Genomic DNA, 24,922 nt, shown 5'->3' on the forward strand with positions numbered 1-24,922 from the left:
CGTCGAAAGTGGGCGAGCAACAAATCTATCCGCGGGATAACAAAAGCGTTTGAATTACAATCGGAATTTGCTTTCGTAAATATTTCCACTTTTCTGATATCTCCGACTTGGAACACAAGAGAGTTCATTAAATTATTCACAAAGACTGACAAGACTGAGAAAGCAGCCGCTTCTCTCTTCACGTCAATTCTTGTCCAGCTACGACGTCTAAAATTTATAGTTCAGAGCAATCTTCGGAAAATACTGGATTTTACAGACAATTCATAACTAAATAAATTTGCCTTATTAAAAAAAATATTCAGTTCATGATAATACTTGTATAAAATAAATAAATTAATATTTATAGTTGTAGAGTACGCTCGGGATAAGGATGCCGGTTTGTTATTGTGTGCGTGTACATGTATATGAGAGGGAGAAGCGATGTAGCGTGTACTTCGTTGTCTCGCTTTCTCATTTAAGGACAGTCGCTGATTCGTCAACGCTGGTATTCGTCATTAAAGTGCAGTGTGGCACAGAAGTTCGATCTTCTCCAGTGATTTATTTTAAATAATTTTGTATTGATATTGGTATAACCCAGATATGCCCACTGTCCCATGGGTAGGTCACTAAATCGTGCCACTGTTTTTTATTTATAAATTAAATTTCAAGACAACAAAATTTCTTGGGCATATCTGGGTTAATTGATATCAAAGCTTCAAATATACACTGTAAGTTAATTGTTCTCTTACCCGTGGATTAAAATATTTTAATTATTTTTCCATTAATTTGTACGTTGTTGGTCTTTTTACACTATTCTCTGTAAGGCTTAAAAAAGTTATTATTCTTATCGTTGCGCCAATGATATTTTTTTAATTTATTCAATGAACTCTAATGATTTAATAGAGTCGTCGAGCCATTAAACAATCTGCGAATAATTTTTTTCCCCATTTTATATCTTTTTGCTTTTGAAGAATAGCTAAGGACTTCATTATTTTTTTGACTAGTGAAAGATTTTGAATTTTGCATATATTTAATTAATGACATCAATGTCTGGTTTCTTCGATTATATAATATATTTTTAATTGTCCGTTAGAATTTCCAGCTTAGCTCAGATGTATGTATGTTAAATAAACATATATTTTCTTTTAAAATAAAAAAATTAAATATTCTGAGCGAAATTGTTTTGAGCCACACAGTTCACGCACACAATAACAAACCGGAATCCTTATCCCGAGCGTACTCTAACAATGAATTTTATGCATTAAAATGTTATTTGTTTATATATATTCATATTTATAATTATTAATATTTCTTATGTGTTAAAGAATCATATGAAGTTTTCTCACGTGACATCAAATCTTGTTCAATGTTAATATGTGCCATTCTAGACTCATTGTTTTTCATTTAATGCCATAATGCTTTAAATGAAATATTATGTTAACTTTTTTGTGTATTGAAAAAGTTTCACTCGAGTTCTGAGAATTATGTTTTGCTTACATAATTCATGACTGCTCTGTTTGCCCATTTGCTTATATAATATAATTGTTAAATGTTTTCAAACTCAGTACCGAATAAAATATTTTCTGTGTATTGATTTAGCGAATGCTCGAAAAGCTAGAGAGTGTAATATAATTTGTTAAATATAATATAATGTAACGTAAACAAGATTTACCTTTACCTACTTAATCGGGTGAAATAAAATTGTAAGACCGGTTTACAGCTCATCAAATGTCATCATCTCATAACGACCCTGAGCTATTATAGTAAACGATAGTATTAAATTAAAATTTATTTTGTAGCAATATTTCAAGTAGCACACTTATCGAGTTAAATTGTGTTTTATGAGTAAATTTTAATATTCAAAGGAAATAAAAATTAATTTATGTAACAATGTTAAAAGTGTATTCTTAATATTTGTTTGAACTTTTCGGGTTAATACAAAAATAAATATTGCATATGTAATTTTATATTTTAATGCAATAGTATCATAAAAAACACATTTAAAGTTGCAAACTTTTATTTGTTCATACGAAAAATTTAAGTTGTTGTTTTCAAGCTATACAAATCTCGGAAAGCAATCTGTAGTTTCTTGTTAAAACTTTTGATTAAAAATATGATATACATTTCATGTGTTATTTTAATGTGACGTCATACATCCATTATAAAATTAATACAAATCTGCATACGTATCATTGTAGACTATTATTTGCATATTTAATGTTACAAATGTGAATATCACATTTAGAAATCTCATCACGTAACTGGAGTACAAAAGAAAAATATATTCACTCTTGGTTCAGTCCTGGTACAGTAACTCCATATATATTCTTGAATTAATGCCATTGAAATTCCAATTATTTCTGCTTAAGGTTGTTGGACTCTTGTAACAATACAAATAATAGCAAATTATTTAAAAGAGCTGCGGATTTGCAGCACATATAAAGTTAGATTCAGATAGATTCGAGACTGTTTTTTCTAGATTTTCTTTTTGGAATAACACATAAAACTAAGTGTATTATTTATTTATTCTGCTGCATTATATCCAGTTGTCAAATTACCGATAATACACTATATAAAAACATTAAATTTATATAATTCAGCTGGTGGTAAATTCATATTATTTGTCATCAAATCTTTTGGAATAATTTTAGACCAATAGAATGAAAATAAACTAATATTTATATGTGTTTATACATATGTATGTATGATATATCTATTATTATTGTCGGCGTGGTGATCGCCAGGTTGCTAGTCCGAATTTTGGATCCCGAAATTTTGTTCGCATTAGTCATGATATGATTAACGAGGTATACGAGATTCTCCGTTAGTTAATCCCGGTGTGGTCGTTGATCCAAGTCTTGAAACTGGAAGTGCGCGCGTAAACTCCGGGAAAATCTGGGTGACCACATTCTCGGCTGCCCCAAGAGACGATTCCCACTTGCAGGTTGTTGTTTACCACCAGCGGTCCACCAGAGTCACCCTATTGGTTAGAAACACAAGTTTATTTATGTGTAGGATATGAGTTGTAGTGTAAGGCACTAAGTTAGCAAGTGGACGAATGGGTAAAAAAAGAGTGGGATTTTTTTTACTAATTTAAAATTTTCATAAATAAAAAAATAATACATTCGCTTTGATAAATATTCGGTTGCGTCGTAAGGACCTTCTTGAAATCGTCGGTACCTGTTCCCAAACGCGTGTCCTGGAGGTGATGCTCAACATAAATAGAAAAAGTTTCCCTAGTCGATTATATACACTATTGTGAGAGTACGCCGTATCCTCATACTGACGTACTTCTCGACTGCTGCCAGGTCCACGGGTTCCGCTTGCGGGACTTCAGACGCGCGTGTGCCGTCTCTTCCGTGTCTTACGTCTAATATATATGAGTCGCTATATATGTATATGTATTAAAGGAATATTCAAACACAGTAATAAAAAAATATTTATTATTTGGCAAAAAATAAAATTTAAATGCGATTTTGAAATATTAAATAAAAATCTACGATTTCACTTATGAAAATATGATTTCGCCCCAGGTGATTATTATCCATATTAAGCACTCAAATATGCAGGAAATCTTTTTATTTGAAATACCTTGAATATAATTTTTTTTCGTTGTGTCCAATTATATAATGAACTAGTGAGTTGTAAGAAAGTAAAATATGAATATATACTGACAAATTTATGTCACGAAATTCCCATTACTTATCGAACGCTCCTTGTATTTATGTATATGAACTAAAGCGTGTTTTTGGATAAGCAGGTGCAAATTGAAACCCTGCCTCTTGTGGGTTTTCGTCTGTGGCAAATTGGACGGGAAAACGACTATTTCTGCGTAGCTGCAACAAATTGGAAGAGCGAGCTGTGTTTATCGTCGGTTTTGGAAAAGACAAATTGGGTGCGAACCGTAAACGAACGCAAACAAGACCCAAGAAAAATGTAGAATATAAACAGAATGTCACATAAAAACACTATCTTCTACCAGATGGAGGCGGATTAAGTAAATTACACTATACAAAAGGAATTTTGCCACATCGATACAGTAACATTTATTCATAGCTCTTTACAATATTCTAACGAGATTAAGTTTGATTTGGGTGAACTTAAGTGTCAAAGTGTTTATTTTTATAAAAGCTAACATGTTTTTTATATAAAATATACGCATAGTTCTGATAGGCTTGTCTTCGTCTGAATAATATAGTCATATCTGTTGATGGGGTTGAACTTTGGATTTTTGACGTCATAATCTGACCAGCGTTAACATGAAGAAGGAAGCGGCTGATTTTTCCGCATTCTCAGTCCTTGTATATAGTTGGCGTTTCTCTACTTGTTAATGATATCATTTGAAAGCTTTTAATGAAATACTGACAGAAGCAAATTCCGAATGGAAATGAAGTTTATGTGCTATGTATTCCTTTACACATTCGGTTCGACGGAAGGATTTTTTTTTTGCACATTGCGTGACTGTTGGATAGAGATTCAAATCTGAATATTCGCCCGTTTTTTAAAATTTAATATAAAATATTTTTATGACAAAATTGTAGCACTTGTATAATTGTAAATATATTATCCAACTAAAATAGTTTTAAAAATTAAATCATTAAGATATACTTATTAGATTTTCTTATGAACTCTCGCTTTAGAAAGAAAAACTAACATTTCGGCTAAAATAATTATTAGATAACATTAGTACATGTTATTTTTTAATCACCCGCAAATGTGAAAGGAAAAATTAAAAAAAAATATAAACATAATTGAATTGTATTATATTTGTATGTGACACTCTGTATAAAATCAATTACGCTTGTACTGGATTAAAAAAATGGTGAATTATTGAAAAGAAAAAAAGTACTTTATAAAAGTTGGACAGTGTTTCCGCATTAACAAACGGTAAAAGTTTAGGTCGTTTAAAATATACGATATAACTTTTATATTGTCGGATTAATGAAATTTATAATAAAAAATGTTTGAAATTTGGCTTTTGAAAGCTTTGCTACTGTTAATAAAATATGTTTTATTTTGTTTCTAAATTAAAAACTGAGGTTAGGTATAACCAGGGATTTTTTGTCATATAACGCGGTGGAACAGCGTTCTGGAACATTTTTTACGGTATTTTTACTGTTTCAAAATCACTTGTTGAATTTTTTATAAATTCATTGCTGTATTTTTACTGTATAAAAATCAAATGCTACTACCTGTCCCTGTTTAGAATCCATATTAAAAGCAATAAAATCGTACCGTCGCAGTGGCTACACTAGGATATCTAGAGTTCATATTAAAACTTTTTAAAGCAAATATTGTGACTAAGAATAAGTGAGAATGAAGCATATCAAAACCGAATGATGACCAAAAGGAGAACGTAAAAACCAATTGACCCTTCTCAGAAGACAAAAAACCACGTCAAAAGCAATAAAATCGTGTCGGCGCCGTCGTAGTGGGAGCGCTCGTTACCGAGCGTTCCCACTGCGAAGATGCCGACAAGATTTTATTGCTTTTGACGTGAATTTTTGCCTTCTGAGAAGAGATAATTGTTTTTGCGCTTTCCTATTGACCAAAACTCGATTTTAATATTTTTCAACCAATCCCTATTTATTATAGGTAATATGTCTATTACATTTTTGGATGCTTTTAATTATAAAAATAACACCTTATTCTCAATTTAAAATGATATGTATTTTCAGGCATGAAACAATTAAACGTGGACTATAAAATGCTTAATATGATCAATTGATGTTGCGGTAAACTACTAGCGATAAATTGCTGGAGGATAATTGCAGGCGAATTTTATCCAATCCTTTTTCATTAGGAGTTAGAAGTTAAAAATTCATCGCAAAAGTAGTCGTCGAAGTAGTGGGAACTTTCGGTACTAGATTCTAGATAATTGTCTATATACATTTACTGTTAAAAACATATTAGATAAGGTATTTACTATATTTTAAGAAAAAGTTTACGTAAAATTTCATTGCATAGATTTTTTCAAAAATAAATTTCATTAGTATATACGCGCTAGCACGATTTTATTGCTTTTCACGTGAATTTTTGCCTTCTGGGAAGTGATAATTGTTTTTGCGCCCTCTTATTGACTAAAATTCGGTTTAAATACACTTTGACCAATACTCTGTACTTCTTATTCCGCTTATTTTTTCTGAGATTTTAGTTGGCTATGTTTGTATTTTAGACTTGACCTAATGAAAGTTTTAAAATTGTAATTAGTTTTAGGAATTTTATTAAGTCAAGTTGGGTCTGGTTAATTCTTGTAGGTTAGGTTTGAGTTTGAACAACAAATTTCAGGGGAATCAGCGACGTCATATATGACTTTCATATGGAGGGGGGGGGGGGGGTCAAAAGTTGGCCAGTCAGTAATGTTTTTTTTTTAATATTTTTATTTTATTAAAAGTCATAGTATTTCATTAAATGACATTTTTCTGGCCAAATTCAAGAGAGGGGGGAGGGGCAAATGACGTCCCTGATTTTTGATCCTATTATAAATGTGCTGCAGCTGCTGTACATTTTACACTATGAAAATTTTTCAAAATATTATTCTCGTAATGACTCGAAAACATTTTATTCCACGTTGAAAGAGTTAATTTAAAAAAAGGATACTAGATAGAAAATAATGTTTGCACTTTGGGCTCGCGTTCTTGACTAAAAATATTGGCATGAAGATATTGACGTTCAGTTGACATTTGGAGAGATAGAATTTAGGAACATGTCAATCAGATTACCATAAACGAAAGAGAAATGATTCGTGGATTTCACGAATACATTCTCGAAAAGAAATCCTGAAAAAATATTGTGTTTGATATGTGCTCTGTATTCTATTCCTATTTTTTCAAATGAACATGAACGCGGGTTTTCGCAAATTAATCTAATTATTATCCCAATAAGAGCTACGTTCAAGACCAATACAGTTTCGGTACTTTTATGATTCAAACTCGTCGGACCTTTGCCACTTTTCGATCCTTCAAAATACGTTGATCTGTAATTTCTCTGATTTCATTCGGTCATAGACACAAATATTAAAAATGGATTCGAGAAGATTTCTAGACGAGAATTGGACAACTCTTTGGAAATCACTATCAACTATTATTTAAATATGTGATATTTTACAATTGTATTGTATATTTGTTATTGTACATTATGTGGCATAAAAAAAGGTCCCTTAAATTTTATTTAAATGTATTTGAATATAATTTTCTTTGGTAAAAAGCTTGACAAGAAGTGAGTTTCGGTACTTTTTTGCTTTGCCCTGGGTGTAACGTATAAAATTAATGATTATCATGATTTATGATTAATATATATATTTTACACCATTATATCATATTTGGTTATTGTATATTATGACGTAAAAAGTTAATATGAGACATATGCTGAAGACAAGAGTGACTAATGGAAAAATAATAAATTATACTCACATTGCAAGAGTCCTTATTGCTGTTAGGATAATTAGCACATATCATTCTGGAAGTTAATTTATCTCCAAAAATGCCAATACAATCATCCTGCGATAAAATCACCAATTGGACTTCTTTCAATTGATATGTTAAATAGTCATCAGTCTGAAATAATTTATAAATATTATAATATTTATGATTTTCTAGTTCATACATTTATATTATGGTGATAAGAAATGTAGTTTTTTGCTTTATAATAATAATTACATAAGCAATAAAATCATTCTGAAGTATTGATGAATAATACCTCAGTTTTACCCCATCCCATGGCCGTGACGATGGTTCCTGGTTTTACGTCCGCATTTTCTTTCGGTATAGCGATCGGCTGCACGTACTTCGAATACTTTAGTGGCTCCTTTAGCTATAAAAAATAAAACGCTCAGCCATAAAGCGAAGATGTTTCTTTTTTTAGACAAGACTTTAATACCTTCAACAGAGCGATGTCGTTGTCGTACGGTGTAAACTTTTCGTGCTTAATTATTTTTTCAATTGGATATTCTGTGCCGCCCTTGTTGTGGAAAGACGTTCCAGCCCTGACGGTCACGAATTCCATGAGCGGGTCAGTAGCGCCGAAGCAGTGGGCCGCTGTCAGCGCCCAGTATTCGCTGATGGCTGTCGCTCCACACATGTGATTGCTGAAGTACTGGAGAGACAGCTGTCACATATGAAATAATATCATGTATTATTCATTAGGAATTATATTCCCGAAACGCCAAAGAAAGACAAATCGTGTTATTTAGAGTGAAAGCTGTATGTGATGGAGAAGGATGATTTTTTTCTATTCAGCAACGATTAAGAAGCTTTTACTATTTTTATTTATTAAGCTTGTTACTTAAATAAACATCAAGGTTTCAATAAATACATTCCTCATAGACGCTTCTATAGTTAATAATCTCAAACAAGATGCAATTAAGCAGGCTAAGACATATGTGATTGAAGGTTTTAGGATTTGAATTCTGCAGTATTAGCACCCGGCATGTCGGGCCTTGTCGATTTTTTTATCGGTATAATTTAGCGTAGATTGTTAAATATCTACCTAGAATTATGTTTAGTATATGCAAATCTCTTGCAGATGTCGTTTGTGTCACGTTTTGCGCTTATACTATGGAATTTTGCTTATTAAGCCCGGTACCATTACTCCCGTTACAATTCTTACAAACCACTAATTATAAAAAAAATGTAGGGCTTAAGCCACTTTATTTTGCATACGTATTATATCTGTGGGGTTTTCAACTACCTGCGCTACTATTCACAATTTAGAGGTCACCATAACGACACTTGAACAACGAAAACAGTGATCTCTCATATTACATAGACCATCACAATTATTTTACATTTCGATCGTGATTTTTTCAAGGCGTAAACGCATTTTCGGGGTGTGTTCAAGTTTGGGTGCACGTCCCTACTATTAGCGCTAAAGCAAACGATACGGATATACGTTCGATTTACTTATCATTACTCCTGTTTATATTTTGAACAAATTTATAGAAATTAAAATCATTACTATATTTTTTTTATATTTATCAATCAATCGGAGTAATGATGAATATATCGAACGTAATATATATGTATCGTGTGCTTTAGAACTAATAGAAGAGGCATAAACCCAAACTTGCCATCTCTTTCTCAATTATAATAAATGGATAGCTCTTGAACTGACTGTGTTAACGCAAAAATAGTACGAACTGTCGTATAAATCTCAAATGCACGTATTATCTATTTTTAAAGTTTTTTTAATCTTTCTGATGACTAGTACTTTGTCTAAATTTGCAAAAAAAAAATTCTCACGGCCGTGCCCTATTTTATTAAATAAGCCAATTTGGGTATTTAGACTTTTAAAACCGGTATGTGAACTCTCTTGTGACGTTTATCTGAACTTTCATAAAGTAGAGCTTTACCGACCATCAATAAAGACTGAGAAGAAAGCAGCCGCTTCTCTCTTCACGTCAATATTATCCTGACTGCGACATCCGAAATCCAGAGTTTCACCCTATCTTTGAAAACGACTGGATTCTTCAGACGCAGAACGTCACGTATATTTAAATAGTAAAAAACATATAAACGTTTATCACGATTGAAGCCTTCAAACAGTTTTGATCAATATTTTAATATAACCCTTCACTTTGTTGATGAAAATCAGTCGCAGAATCATACTTTAATATTAATTAAGTTCAAATAATAACTAGAGAAATTTGTGAAGCTCTGTCTATACAATTACAATATTCCAATCAAAACTCACCTGTAAAGCTGTTTGCTTTTTTGTGGGGGGAGGTGAAGGGAAAGGGGGGGTTGTGACGAGACTCAAAAAGTTTTCCTGTTCCCTTCGAGAAGGGATTTGCCTTGGAGCGTTATCGTCGGCAGAGTGCCAAAATTTTATGTCGGAGCAAAACGTAAATATTTTAATGATCCGAAATTTTACGCGGATAAGAACCGAGATAAGCCGAGCACTGAATTTGGCACCTTAAAATTAGTCGCCCGGGGCGTGTGCTACTTCCCCCCACCCTCCCTTTGACTTTGATAGATAAATGAGGTAATAATCCTGGGTTTGACGAAAATCAAGCTGCTAATCAGCATTGTGACAGTTTTATTTAATTTAGTAAAATATGAAACGATAATGAGGTCGATCGTTCAAGGTACGTTTTCCATGGTTCTTTGTCTCCTCAGATTGCCAAGCTTTATTATTATTAAAAAATTATATTGGTATTTTTTCGCTGAAACTTAAAACAATTCAAATATATTTTATCTTTTATTAAATTATTTATAATCTTTTTTAATTTTTAATTTATTACAATTATTTTACTTTACCACCCAAATTTATGCTTGAAATAGTTGTATGTCAGTAAATATAGATTAAATCGATAAAAAACATTATTTTGCAAAGATATTATAAAAGTAATTCAAAAATAGTCATAATAAATATTTTTTAATTGATATTGCTCTTCATAAAAAAATATTCAAACTATATTTTGTAATTTAAATTAAGCTAATTTATATAATATATTATTAATTAAATAATTTAACACCCCTGGTACATTACCAGCATATGCGAAAAAATGGGCTCACCAGTTAATTTTGAGTTTATATCGTGTAATCGACACGTTGCGTTTGAAATATTCATTAGTAGAATCGATAAGTTGGCTCTTAGAAACCGGACGTTTATATATTAATAATTTCGAAGAAAATGGAAGGTTTGGAACGTCTGTAGAGTTATTTAAATTTATTGTTTATTTATATAGTTTTCTTAATAAAGATTAATTGTTATAGGGCGATTAAATATATATGTTGTACATTTAGAAACAAATATAAAGCGCTAATATTTTTATATGGTAAATTTGTAAAAATAGGTATTTTATAATATAAAAATAGAATAAAATACAATAAAATCCTTACGACACGTGCTTTTACGTTAAAGGTGGAAAGATTAACGCCGCGCGCTGCTTACTAATATTTATTATATGACATTACATTTTAGTCGCGTAAAAAGCCTACGCAAAGTTACTTAGTAAAAGCGATAAAATATAATTTATATAGTACAATATATTTAGAGGTTTTTCTTTTTTCTATTCTACTGTTATATATTTTTATAATATGATATTATATTCTAGTAAAAACATCTAGAAATTTGAACACATTATGTTTAATGCAAATTTAATGTAAAAAATATAGGTTGAAAATTTTTTTAGTTTCCCGAATAAATTAAATTAATATGCGATATATTTTTGTAAAAAGATGATATATTTACCATATATGGATGTTTGGCTATAGTTGTGTTTGTACCTCCGATAATTCGCAGTTCTTGCTTTGTTTTCAGTTGAGATGAATCTATAAAATTAAAAAATAAAAGTAAAATCTGAAAATTTTAAATTTAAGGAATCAGAACGACTCATTTATTATTTTATTTTAAGTAGCAAAATAAACTGTATAATAAACGCACAAAATCAAACACTAAACTCTTAAATAACAACTCACTATTGCTATATGTAAACATATAGATAAAATATTTGAAATTGCTTCTAAGCGTTTCGGCAAAGTGTAATTTTTCTAAATAATTATTCTTTAAAAAAAGAATATTTTTTACTGCATTAAACTAGTATGAAATATTTGATTAGGGTATTTTATATTTATTCCCATATTTTTAATATCTAATACATAATTCTATTTAGGATATTCTCATCTTAAATATTTATGAACAGTATTGTTATTTTTATTAAAGCTAAACCAATCAATTATGATGCGTGAGAATGATGTTGTTGTATTATAAAATCAGACAGTATCTACAATAGTTATATTAATATAAAATTTATTTTTAGTTTATGAGTGTATCATATTATTTTAAATAGTCTTTTACTCTATAATATTTAATGCACTATCTAGGTATTTTTATAATACTAATGTATTGGATATTATATAATACAATGATTTATGAAACTTGTATTTTGCATGAGAGATACATCTATCCTATGTATAAGGCGAAAGGCTTTTTCGATTTGAGCGCCTTTTCGTGTTCTTTTAACCTTGTTTAAAACTTCAAAGATTACTCCTCAACATACACGTAATGCTTAATGCACGCATCACTTTGATAATGATTAAAGCGGAAGTTTACCAAAACCAAAAGGAGTCTAAGATATAGAATATACTTTGACTACTTACCAAGTCTGGCATTAAATTCGGGTGTATTATATCATCTGCATGTTAGTGACGACATATTTCGTAAAAGAAAACACTGTCATACATATTTGATACTATTAAATAATGCATAAGTAAAAAATAGGTTAAAATATGTTCGACGTAATAATTATGGCTATACACATCAATAACAGTACCAACAATTTTTATTTTTTTTGTCAATAATATAAAGTTGATTTGAGTAGATTTATTAATTTTCTCATTGAAGGTATTTTTTTACAGAAATAGAGACGTATGTAATGAATTCTAAAGCCGCGTTATGCATTGCTTGGGGTTGATACCCTGTTGGGCATTGAGCAACAAATTATTCATTAAAAATGACAAAAATAAAAATTTAATTATTGTTACTAAATAAATAAGCAGGGCTTTTTTGTCATGTAACGCGGTGGAACGGCTTTCCGGCACCTTTTTTACGATATTTTTACTGTTTACCGAGCGTTCCCACTGCGACGGCGCCGACACGATTTTATTGCTTTTGTCCTGTTTAAATACACTTAGACCAATATTCTCATATCAGAAGTCCGTTGTAATATTGGTAAGGATAGCTATCATATTTTCGAAACATAGTGTAATATCAAAGTGCAGACAAACTATGGAGCAATATGCAAGATGCGACGTTTATCTGTACTTCTTCTTTCGCTTATTTTTTCCTAAGTTTGTATTTTAGACTTGACCTAATGAAAGTTCTAAAATTGTAATTAGTTTTTTTTCATTAGTTAAAGTTGGGTCTGGTTAGTTCGTGTAGGTTAGGTTTGGGTTTGAACAGCAAATTTGCGTTTCGCAACTGTCCAATGAAGTTTTAGAGAAATTTTAGAATAAAATATAATTTTACTTTCGCCTGTAGGTTAAATTATATTTTCGCTAGTAAAAAATATATATCTACTGGTAAAAATATATTTCGACTTCACTAGTGAAAATATAAATTCACTGAAAAATACAATCATTTATACATAACATGTAAATAATTAATGTATGTATTATTACATATAGACAAGTTTAAATCCAGATAAATTATATTTTTATTTGTAAAAATATGTATCTACCGATAAAAATGTATTCCGATATGATTTCATTGAAATGACATATTTAAAAAAATATTTTCTGAATAGATTTTTTTTGAGGGACAACTCGAGATTTTGTGGTTTTCAGGGATAGGGGGATAAAAGTTTCCAGTCTGTGACTGTTTTTTTAATATTTTTATTTTATTAAAATTTATAGTATTTCATTAAATGAAATTCATTTTTCTGGCCAAATTCAAGGATAGGAGGGGGGGGGGGGGCAACGGGCGTCCTTGATTTTGGATCCTATTATAAATGTGCTACAGCTGCTGTACATTTTATACTACGAAATTTTTACAAAAAATGATTCTCCTATTGATTTAAAGACATTTTATTCAATGTTAAAAGAGTTAATTTGAAAAAGGAAGCTTAATAACAAAAAATGTTGGATTTCCCCTTTAACCCTTAAATGGATGATTTTTCCAGATTCAAAAATAAAATTAAAATAGTGGCATAAAAAAAGCACCTTTAAATTTCATTTAAATGTATTTAAATATAATTTTATTTAGTAAAAAGCTTGATAAGAAGTGAGTTTCGTCACTTTTTTTGTTTAAAAATACGTGTCATATAAAATACGTGAGTACAGAATGTTGTAAATATAATTGAATTAATTATTTAATGTAGTGACATATGTTGTTTTATTGCTTAGTGGGATCTATACGATGTTATTTATTAGGATTTGCTATAAATTAACCGAGCGATAAATACTGATGTATTTTATAAACATTTCTAAGAATTTATGGATTAGATATTATAAGAACGGTTGAAACTCGCACACATTCATTAAAATTTAATTTACCTACCTTTAAATGTGAACGATTCTACATTTCCCATTAGGCAGACGTAATGAAATATTAACAGACACACTTTGAACTTCATGACCGCAATTAAAATCTTAAGGCCCACGTTAAATAGTGCGAACAAACTTGTGGCTCAAATAATACAGTAGCTCAACAGTTTGCTCTAAATTATATATACGCAATCTTAACAATAGAAAAAATCGATAAATGATTCTAGTTAAAGATAAACGATTAGTAGGTAAATTACTGATAAGGTTTTGATTCGGTGTAATTACCGGTTACGAATCAAATGATATTTTTGTGATTATTAATTTATTTATAGATATAAAAGTACACTCATTGTATTATTGATATGATCCAATTTCTAACTTGGGGCGATGATAAGTCAGTGAAGACTCCGGGTTTCAGCTCTCGGGCACATCCGTATCCCCAGGATACTAGTCCTTGAAGATATCCACCATATACTAAAGGACCGCCAGAATCCAACTATAAAATAAAAATATTTTTATTGCAATACCAAAAAGTTGTTTGGGTTAATTTATTGATCAATGTTGTGAGCACATCATTACATTTCTAACATCCGCAGTCAATATTTGTCAACCTATCCAATTATTAGATTGCTCCTTAACAAAACGAAGGCATTAAATCTAATCGCTCACGCCTACGTGTCAAGGTAATCGATCAATCGTGCCGTCTATTATAATCTATCTGTAATATTATTACTATTTTTATACTGACCACACACGCGTCTCTTCCGCCGGCTCTGAAACCTGCGCAGAACATTTGCCAAGTCACGTTCAGCACCGTCCTGTATATGTTGACGCACTCTTCGTGAGGGAATACCGGAAGTTTGACACCCCTCAAGTAAACGGAAGGGTCGCCGGATTCCTGACGAAAAATTAATACATTGTCATGTCACATTTTGATAACGCGGCTGACGTGACTGTCACGTTTCCTAATATAAAGCCTGACTCGTATATATTTTGTAAAAAGTCGACGTACAATTATATCTAGCCTTAAACCAATACGGGGTTAGTCGAAAGTTAGACAGCCGACTGATCAAGTTACACGATTAAACTTAGGCTCCACCGAGGCGGCTAGTGGCAGCGATACGTCATAAGCGCGGAGCTATAATTAGTACACACGGTGGTTCCGTCATAAAAAATGATATCAAACTATCAATGATAAACCTCGATAACTAAATCACATGCATAATTAACGACCTTGTCTTGTAAATAACTCATTTTGCGGTTACAATTTGATACATTAAAATTCACATATATACATATTATCGTTATGTGATTGTATATTGCCATTCATATAAATAAACTTCAAATCATCGACATTATACATTTAGAAGGTCAACATTATTACATAGGTGACCTTCGGGTCACTCTCTCATTAAAATAAATCGAATTAGAGATAAATATTCTAAAAATAAGCAAACTCACTTGCATTAAAATAATTCGAATTAGAGATAGATATTTTAAAAATAGAAAAATTGTCAACCTTTGATAAAAAATATTTTTTTTTTGTAATCTGAGGTGCATGACATTTTGTATTTTTAATCCTTATGGCTTATTATTCATGAAGCATAACCTTCAACGTGTCTGGATGCATTTAGAATTTTTTTTAAAAATCAGTAGTTTTGCGACAACTGTCGTTAACGGGCGTGTAAACTGTTTCGTTATATTTTTCTCGTTCATATTTTTTATAATATTATTCCTTTCAATGATTTTAATTATTGTGCATTATAAAGTGACCATAATGAATATTTAACAATCGCAATAGATTTTAAACTAAAAAAGTACTTAATTTTGTGTTATTATTCTAGTGTTTTCATTCATTCCTATGTTTTAAATTATTGTGTATTATAAAGTGATTTTAAATATTATCTAACCATTGCTATATATATATATATTATGTATTACAAAATACGTTAAGGATTATTTGTGACATAATTTTAGTGATTTCGTCTTGATTTTATTGAATAATAATTTTTATTCGTTGTGTGTTATAAAATGGCGCTCAATATTTAAAAACATTTTGACATAATTAGAATAAAAGCTCGGGATTATTTAGGACGACACTAGAGATAACTTGTTTTTGGAGGAAGGGTATGCGAATTCTATGTCAGATGTTCCTACTGACAATGAAGATATTGGGAATTCAAGTGATAGTGACCTAGACCCTTTTGGTCACTCGGGAGTGATTCTGAGGATTCAGAAGAAGGCGAGGATATTAGCCTTGATTGGAATGACAATGATCCACCCAGACAAAACGAATCGTTTGAAGGATTACCGGGAATTTATTTTGACACCAATAATATGGGACCCGAAGGATTTGCGGAAAAATTTATTGGAGACGATTTATTCCATACAATTGCAGAGGAAACAGACAGATACTACGCCCAAAATTTACACTTGAATAAGCCTGAGAAAAAAGCCAAAAAAATGGGAGAATGTATCAATTTTGGAGCTAAAGATATAGTTCGGATTGGTTATTATCATGGGAATCGTTAGAAAAGGGTCATTATACCTCTATTGGTCTAAAAAACTTTACATTTCTCGAATAATTTGGATATCTCAGATTATGCAAACAAATTGTTCACTTTTTACATCTAAATATAGTAGCTCAATACATTTTTGTCATTGTTTTTCAATAATAGTAAGCGTTCAATTACAATGTTATACATCACCAAATAAAAGTTAAATAATACGTCGCAATATTTGAGTATTTTATATTTATTTTTATTCAATAAAATGCCAATGTAAAATTATATTGCTATGGTTTCTGAAGCATTATATTGATTTATAGATTATGTACGCGCGTCAGGACCGCAAATAGGAATTGAAAACATATTTAAGTTCCTTAAATAAAATATCAAATTTCTTCAATTGCTGTTCTCAATTGTCTAATTGTATGTTTTGAAATGGGTTATAATTGCTGAAAGCACCTTACAATTCTGTTTTTATTGAACGTTATATTGTAATTTATTTACTAAAAAACTCAATTTTTTAGCAATTACATTTAATATTTCTGTCATATAATATTTTAGTAATGATCTCTGCATGATCAAATAAAATGAAAAACTATATAAATAATATTTTTAGATGCTTTTCCAAATGAAACATCAGCAATATGTTTTATTAACTACATTAAATACAATTATAATTTATCATACATACACGCGAATGTCTATCAGTAGAAAATTTCACAAATGCTGACCTTTAAAATTGAAAGCAAAAAAATATTAGGCCCTCTTAATTTTTAGTGACTTTAGTGAGTTTAGTAGCAATGAATATGTTTTGTTTATCATATTTTAAAACGAAAAATCTCGATACAGGTTGTCGAGTAAATAATTTTGAAAAAGCTTTTGATAAAGTTTGTCACGCATTAATTTATAAAAAAAGTGTAACGGTTTCGGTTTTTCCATAAATATATTTATTTTCTTAATTAATTATTTTCAAATCGTTAACATGTTCCACATGAGCAACATAAGCCGTCTGAAGACATTACCAGATAAGGATCTTTTCATGGTGCTGTTCTCGGGACAATACTTTATTTTTATTTTTATTAATGATATCAATAAAATTATCTGTCATTCTAAATTAATATTTTTCGCTAATGACCTTGAGTTATTTTTAAAAATAGATTTCATTGAGGATTGTAAAAATCTTTAATTGAATAATGAAAATATATGTGTTATTTTCCGCTAATGGATTACAATTTAGCATAACATATTCTAGAGCAGTATCACAGTTTAAAGTGTTCTATTCCAAGAGGACCACAAATTATATCAGCATATATAAAACATATGTAATAAATTCTTACGATATGCGTTTTAATTGAAGAGCTCGAGGTCATTGTGTACCTTGTATAATCACAAAATGCATAGTACGTTTAAGCATGCTTCTTTGGTCTGGTTGCCAAATAATGTAACTGATTCATTTCTAAAAACATAAATATAATTATTTTTATATCCCACAAAATTCCTACAAAATGCTGTGATATGATTCTCTCGAGTCGTGTTGACAAATATACTAGAGAAATCACTTATTCAATACAATTCGGAGATTCTAGTGGAACTTCGTTTTTGTGTGCTACATAATTACCAAAGTATTTTGAAGAACCGCACGCAAGAACAGAAATATTAGACAACACAAGTATGCTGCGGGGACTCGGACTCATAGCCTCTAGTTTACTAGTCTAGACTTTACGAATTACGCTATTCTGACCTACAATAAATACGGGTGGCTTATTTGTAGGATGTTGTACATTGTCGATTAAATATATTTATTTTTCTCTCAGTATATATATATATTAAATTGTTCTATACTCACCACAGTGTATCCATATCCATAGACAGAGACCATTTCTCCTATCTGAGGCACGGTATTTGTCAGGGGGAGGCTTATGGGCATCACCGCTTTCGAGTACTGCAAGGGTGGGTCGACCTGGAAAAAATGACCTGTCACGACAAATCGCATTTAATAAAAATGGGTATAATCGATTCCAGCCCCCACCTTCATCAGAGCCACGTCGTTATCGTTCACTTTCAGCACGAAGCTCGGGTGCTTGATTAATTCGACCAACAGGTGTGCCGAGCCACCCTGGCCGCGTAGGCCTGATCCAACTCTTATTATAGCCTGGGATTTGAGGAATATATTTCCGAAACAGTGGGATGCAGTCACAGTCCAGTAGTTGGTCAAGATGGCACCACCGCAGATTTGCTTGTCCAAGTACTCCAGAGATACCTGTAATGTGTGGTAGTTTTATTGTACAAATTGAAGTGGTCAAAATTTATATTAAATGCTAAGAATTATTTCGACAGATAGTGTAAAAGTTTTTTTTAGGTAATATTTATCCCAGTTTATTATTCAGTATTAATATAGATAGAATCGTCAGTATTTATATGTATTTTAACCTCAAGGTCAGTTTAATGGCAAAAAATGATCATTATCAAGGTGTTTTAGGGACAACTTGTTTGGTTGGGTTCGTAGCATTGTCAGATGTCAACACAACAAGCCAAGCGTGTTCTCCGTTGACGCTCTGGCGTTATTCTCGCTTCATTCCTCGCTCTAAATACATTTGAGTCATACATAAAATTAAATATATTTGTTGCAGATTTGTTAGGAGTTATTTATGGGGTGTTCACTGTTCTGACCATCGCTCGCTCTAACCTAACCTGGCTAATCTGATATTTTTAAAATAAATAATATATTGCCTATTTATATTTATAAATATAATAATATTTTTTTGACTCACATGATCTTCCTATATTTTTATTCTAATAGTATGCTTTTTTATATTAACCATTTAATATTTATTCTGACCCTGGATAATATAATAATGAACATTTTCATCGTCTCATATTTTAATTTTGATCGTTCCATATTTTTATTCTGACCGTATGCTATTTTTATTCTAACCATTTGATATTTATTCTGATCCTAAATTATAAAATAATAAAAATTTATTATTTTAATAATGATCATCTAATATTTTAATTCCGATCGTCCTATATTTTTTATTCTGACCCTAAGTAATAAAATTATGACTAGGCTGTTAATAAAATTGTGATCAAAATTTGATTTTTATTCTGATCCAAGGTTAATTTTAATTCCGATTATTCAATTTGTTGCCTAATAATGTGACTTAATTTTAATTATTTACAAATTAAAAAAAATGTATCTCAAGAAATTAAATCTTATTTCTGATTGTAAAGTAAAAAAAATCAATTTGCAATTTACATTATTAGCATTTTCTACATTTTTTATACCTTTCTAAATATATTTAGGTAAATACAATATATTTTCAAAAATTAAAAATATAATCTATTCATATTAAACTAATATTATTATTTATTTATTGTAAATAAGGATTAAATATATTAAAAAATTTTACCTTAACTATTAATAAAAACATTTTATATTCCATATGTATTTAATTCAGCCCTGTCCAACATATTCAAATCTGCGGTCTTATTTTAATTTTAAAAACATTTCAGGGATAAGTAAAATTGAAAATCAGATATTGGTATCTTACACGTTAATTTGTTCATACAAAGAATATAAAGTCAAAATTAATTCGATATAAAATAAATAACTCATTAAAAATATATAAAAAATTTGCTTTTTTAGAACGCAAAAATATTTTCGTGGGCCGCAAGTTTGACAGCGTTGATCTAATCTTAACTATTTTTTAATGTTTTTAACTTAAAACGGACTGTGTGCTATATTATATAAATAAACTATATACACATAAGTAGAAATCCATGATCAAATAGTTTAGCTAATTATTTATTATTTCACTGGCGACTAACATCAGAGCATTTGAAGTTATACATATATTAAATATTTTTTAATACTTTTATTAAGTTTATATTACGTTGATTTTGAGTATCAGCATATAAACATTATTTTTTTTGTATTGTGTAAATAATATAAACGTAGTATTTTTTAGCAAAATTATTTATTCGCCAATAGAGATGTCGAGAGTATATTTTTATTATTTGCTCTCATTTTTCTGTTTGATTAGTTAAAATGATTATAGATTTCACTGAGTATGATTAAAAATATTAAATTTAATAAAAAGTTGTTATGTTAACAGACACAAAGCCACAAAGTGATATATTTTGAATTTTATTATTAGCTAAGCAGAAAACAAAGTTATATACATATAAGCATTTTTTTTACAAAGCTTATGTAATTTACTGATGAAATTGAAAGAACATTGAAGCATAAACTTAATTATATTTTCCTTTAAATAAAAAATACAAGATTAAAACTTGTGGTATATTACAAATTTGTTTTATCGGGTACTTTATTATTAACCGCATTTTTAAATTTTCCTTTAAGGAATAAAAACACAGAAATTCGTATTGTAATATTCTAAAATAGAAATTGCGACGATTTAACAAAACAGTGATTAAGAAATATACATTGATGATACTGTCGGGTTCATGTATTGTTAAAGTTTCAATTCAATAATTGGATGACCCAATGAAGGGATTATATTGACTGATCTAAAAACGGTCAAAAAGCTTTTAGCAAAATTTACAGGTGTAAAAATCTAAATATTTTGCTATATAATTATAAGCACAGAGGACGTGCTGTAAGACTGGTCTTAAACCAGCAATATAGACGAGTAGAATAAGTCGCTGACTAGTAACATAGAAGATCTGGGTTCGAATCACATTTGGACCTTAGCGTTTTTTAATTTATTTTTGGTCTGGAAGATTCAAATTAGTGATTATATAATTATAATTCCTATTGATCATTACATATTAGGTTTATCTAGATTATTAAAATCAATCAGATTAATTAAAATCGAGCAAAGTTGTATATATTAGGTAGTACAAATTCTCTAATAATGAGCTACTTCAGCTCATAGAGAATATCTTATATGTATTCAACAAAAAAATATTTTTGAAAATTAAGGCAAAGTATCCGCCATGTATTAAAAAGATTAAGAGTATTGCCGCAAATGTATTAATATAGGATAACACATGCATTAGAAATTGCCATCTAAACGATTATTTGTAATCTGCTTTAACGGTCAAAATAAATCTGTTCCACCGGAAGCAGCGAAAAACGTATGTTACAAAAATACGGGAATTTCTAAAACGTCTAAAACTTACTGAAGCTCACACATAAATAACCACTTCACATATAGCTAATATATATGTATATATAAATTGTATCTGACGATCTCAACTGCTGAATCAAAAATTAAATAATAACAAGCTTGGTATTAAAAAAACTTCTGATACGAAGGTCAGGACAATACTATAGTACACTTTAAAAAAATTCAATGCATTGCTAATTAATAATACATAATATTGCGTTATAATTAATTTAAAAAAATTATTAAAACCTTATTCCTAAAAATATAATTTTACATTTTCACTTGAAAAAACCTCGTAAATTTAATCCAGAGAGTTACCACCTTTTAAATAGATTGAAAACATACTGACCATGAAAGGCGCCTGTTCAATGTTGATGATATCTCCACCGATTATTTTCCCCCTTCTTCTTCCTGCTTTTCCTATGAAAATATCAAACAAACAAGATAATTAAAATGGTTCAACGTGAAAAGGTTTAATCCATTACGTTAGTCCAATTTTGCAAAAACAATCTAACCGTAAACCGATGATATAAAACACAGACACAAAATAAAATATTTCAACTCCATTGCTGGAAATTACACCACGAAAAATAACAATATTGCGTTATGGTGTAACGTTAGAAATCGAATGCGGGAAAGGTTCGCCAAATTGTCAAGTTTTATAAACGACATTAATGGCATAATCGATTAGTTGAGGGCAATGTGTCGTGATTAAGTCAATGATTGATTGCTATCTTGAGGCATATTAAATATCATCGAACTACATACATTATTAGCTTAATTAGGAAGTATTTTAGTGAATTAATAAAAAAATTGGTTATTAAATTAATCGCAAAATTATTCACTACATCTGTAATTTTTTAAGTATTTATTTTCGGTCCATTGCAATATTAATAAGTGTTTAAGAACTCAAAATTTATACTTTGACTTTTCAACAAGTCTAAGAGAAAGATTGTTCTTGATTTTGTTAAGACGTTACTTATCCATTATATTAAATAATGAATGACTTAAAAGCATTCCATTAAATAGATTACATGGAGGATTGTAATAAACCGATTACTGTTCAGCATCAAAAATTGCTATTCCATGACATTCCCTGGATCAAAAGCACAGCTTCAGTTTAATAATGAAATAAGTAGCATTAGGCTTTAACATATTAGTGTCCTATTAGTATTATATTTAAATCGGATTACAGATTCAATCAGCTTATAAAAAATGTAAGCAGTAAAGCTTTGAAATTGCTAGGATTTATTATCCCAATATTTATTTACATTTCTCATAATGTACTGAAAGATATGCTAAGATCGATTTGTATACATATAAAATACTACTTCAAGCTGAATAACATTTTTCATAATCTAGATATTCATCAATAACTTTTATTTGAAAATATGTTGTCACATATTATTTTACACTGCACCGTTTTTGTTAGTCACAGACATTCATCTTTTGCTTGACACCTGTCTCTTTTATAAATTACAATATTTTTTAAGAATTCGAATCAAATATTTTTTGTAATAAAGAAATATGAATATTTTTAAAATATTGAAAATAAATAGTGGTTTTAGTCATTCAAGGCAGGTAGTGCGAAAAGGGACATGGATTTTTAAAAAACACTTTTTGAGAATAAAAGTTCTATGATTGACTCGAGTAATATCGATTAGCAAACATTTTGTTTCGACTTTCTCAAACATTTGCGGGTCAATTAAGAATAAGAATGTAATGTAATTTAATGTTAATTTCATGACGTCGAGTCTCGATGCTCCCACCTTTAATTCTATAAACGTCTGATTTGTAATATTTTTTTGTATGTAAAATGAATTAGATTATATAAATTTATTAATATTAATGTGTATAAATATATATAAAATTATTTAAATGTGCTTCCCAATCAGGGAAATAGTACGTCTTCGTCGTTAATATTAATAATAGAGGTCTATGTTAAGGTATGTTGATATGATGTGATTCTTAATGGATCAGTATTTCATATCAGTATCTACTATCTGTAAAAATGAACAATGTATAGATATAGATATATAATCTTAATGCTGAAATCTACTTAAATATATTCGTTTATTCATTTTATGCCATTTTTTTATAGTGAAGGTCAAAATTTATTATGCTTATTGTCAACATTAAAGTTAAACTACAATTTAATACTATATGTATATATATTATTTACAATACAAATAATTCTAAATGTATATAAATATAAATTAATAGCAGAAATATCATATCTACTTATAGAAAATATATTGTGACAAACATATTATAAATAGATTAGTATATAAACTAGCACGATAGACGTAAAACCTAAAATACACAAGTTAAAATGTGTTTTTAAATTATTATCGTTTCTGAAAGATTGGAATTACTGATTATTATATAAATATAATTTTGATTATTTATTAGGTTTTCCTAAATTTTTATAATCTGACGGATGAATACTATAATATATGTGTGGGAAAACTATTGATTTTAAGCTGTAATGCTAGTTATACTTATTAAAAAAACATAGTTTAATTTCAGTCTAATGTTTAACTTATTAGCTTTGAATATGTCTATAGAATCCAGTCGTTTTAAAAAATCTGGTTGGGTTATGGACTTTTGATCTCGTAGCTAGACTGAGGTAGATATGAAGAGGGAATCGGCTGCTTTCTCTGTCTTCTTTGTGTAGATGGTTGGCGTAGCTCCAAGTTGTGAGAGTTCAGATAAACTCTTTTGTATCCCAAGTTAGATGATGAGAGGGGGGTTTGCTTACCCATATTTACCACGATGGCCTAATTCACTTAATTATTTTTACTATTTTTGTATTGAAATTTAAAACATTGAATATTTGGCAACCTTGCACTTGTCATTTCGCATTCAAATTACTCGTCAATGTAATACTTTTTTGAGTGTGTTTAAATAATACTCAATGTAGTCGTTGGAACGATATTTTATGTTAATACCTATATTATTTTCACCTATATAATGCGTAATATGCGACATTTTTTTTTAATTTGAATTTTTTAAAGTCTTAATTTATTATCAATAATTGCACTTAATATGTATTTAAATCTACATAAAAATATATCATAGTTATACTTTTTAGAGTGATGCTTTAGTTTTAAAGCAAAATATATAAACCAGTTAACTATTTTAATGAATTCACTGTTAGCTGTCGAAATTTTAACAAACTTGATTTGAACGAAATCATAAAAAATGTAACCTTTAGGTTAAATAAAAAATATTAGAAATAGAAAAAAACTAAAATATTAGGTGTGAATTTTTGTTCTCATTTAAATCATTTCAATTTATAAAACCGATTTTAAAAAGT

General features: G+C 29.5%; 3 protein-coding genes across 3 annotated transcripts in view; 1 reads left to right on the forward strand and 2 right to left on the reverse strand.

Moving 5' to 3' along the window:
- Epac (Exchange protein directly activated by cAMP) overlaps positions 1 to 24,922 on the forward strand; it is a 244,133-nt gene that overhangs the window by 2,722 nt on the left and 216,489 nt on the right. The window lies entirely within an intron of this gene.
- On the reverse strand, positions 2,766 to 24,368 carry LOC148235492 (trypsin-7-like). The gene is made up of 8 exons (XM_088185939.1): positions 24,209 to 24,368; positions 21,953 to 22,023; positions 18,482 to 18,731; positions 11,173 to 11,252; positions 7,858 to 8,085; positions 7,678 to 7,791; positions 7,392 to 7,535; positions 2,766 to 2,959 (listed from the first exon to the last, which is right to left on the reverse strand). Exons 1-8 carry the CDS (start codon positions 24,366 to 24,368, stop codon positions 2,804 to 2,806), a joined length of 1,203 nt encoding a protein of 400 aa, XP_088042065.1. The 3' UTR covers positions 2,766 to 2,803.
- Positions 14,311 to 18,350, reverse strand: LOC148235493 (trypsin-2-like). Its single transcript, XM_088185833.1, has 3 exons — positions 18,318 to 18,350; positions 14,713 to 14,862; positions 14,311 to 14,460 (listed from the first exon to the last, which is right to left on the reverse strand). Exons 1-3 carry the CDS (start codon positions 18,348 to 18,350, stop codon positions 14,311 to 14,313), a joined length of 333 nt encoding a protein of 110 aa, XP_088041959.1.

The sequence above is a fragment of the Plectrocnemia conspersa genome, unplaced genomic scaffold (assembly GCF_051122295.1).
Source record: "Plectrocnemia conspersa isolate PC_06_02 unplaced genomic scaffold, ASM5112229v1 ptg000005l, whole genome shotgun sequence".
NCBI classification, from domain to species: Eukaryota; Metazoa; Arthropoda; class Insecta; order Trichoptera; family Polycentropodidae; genus Plectrocnemia; species Plectrocnemia conspersa.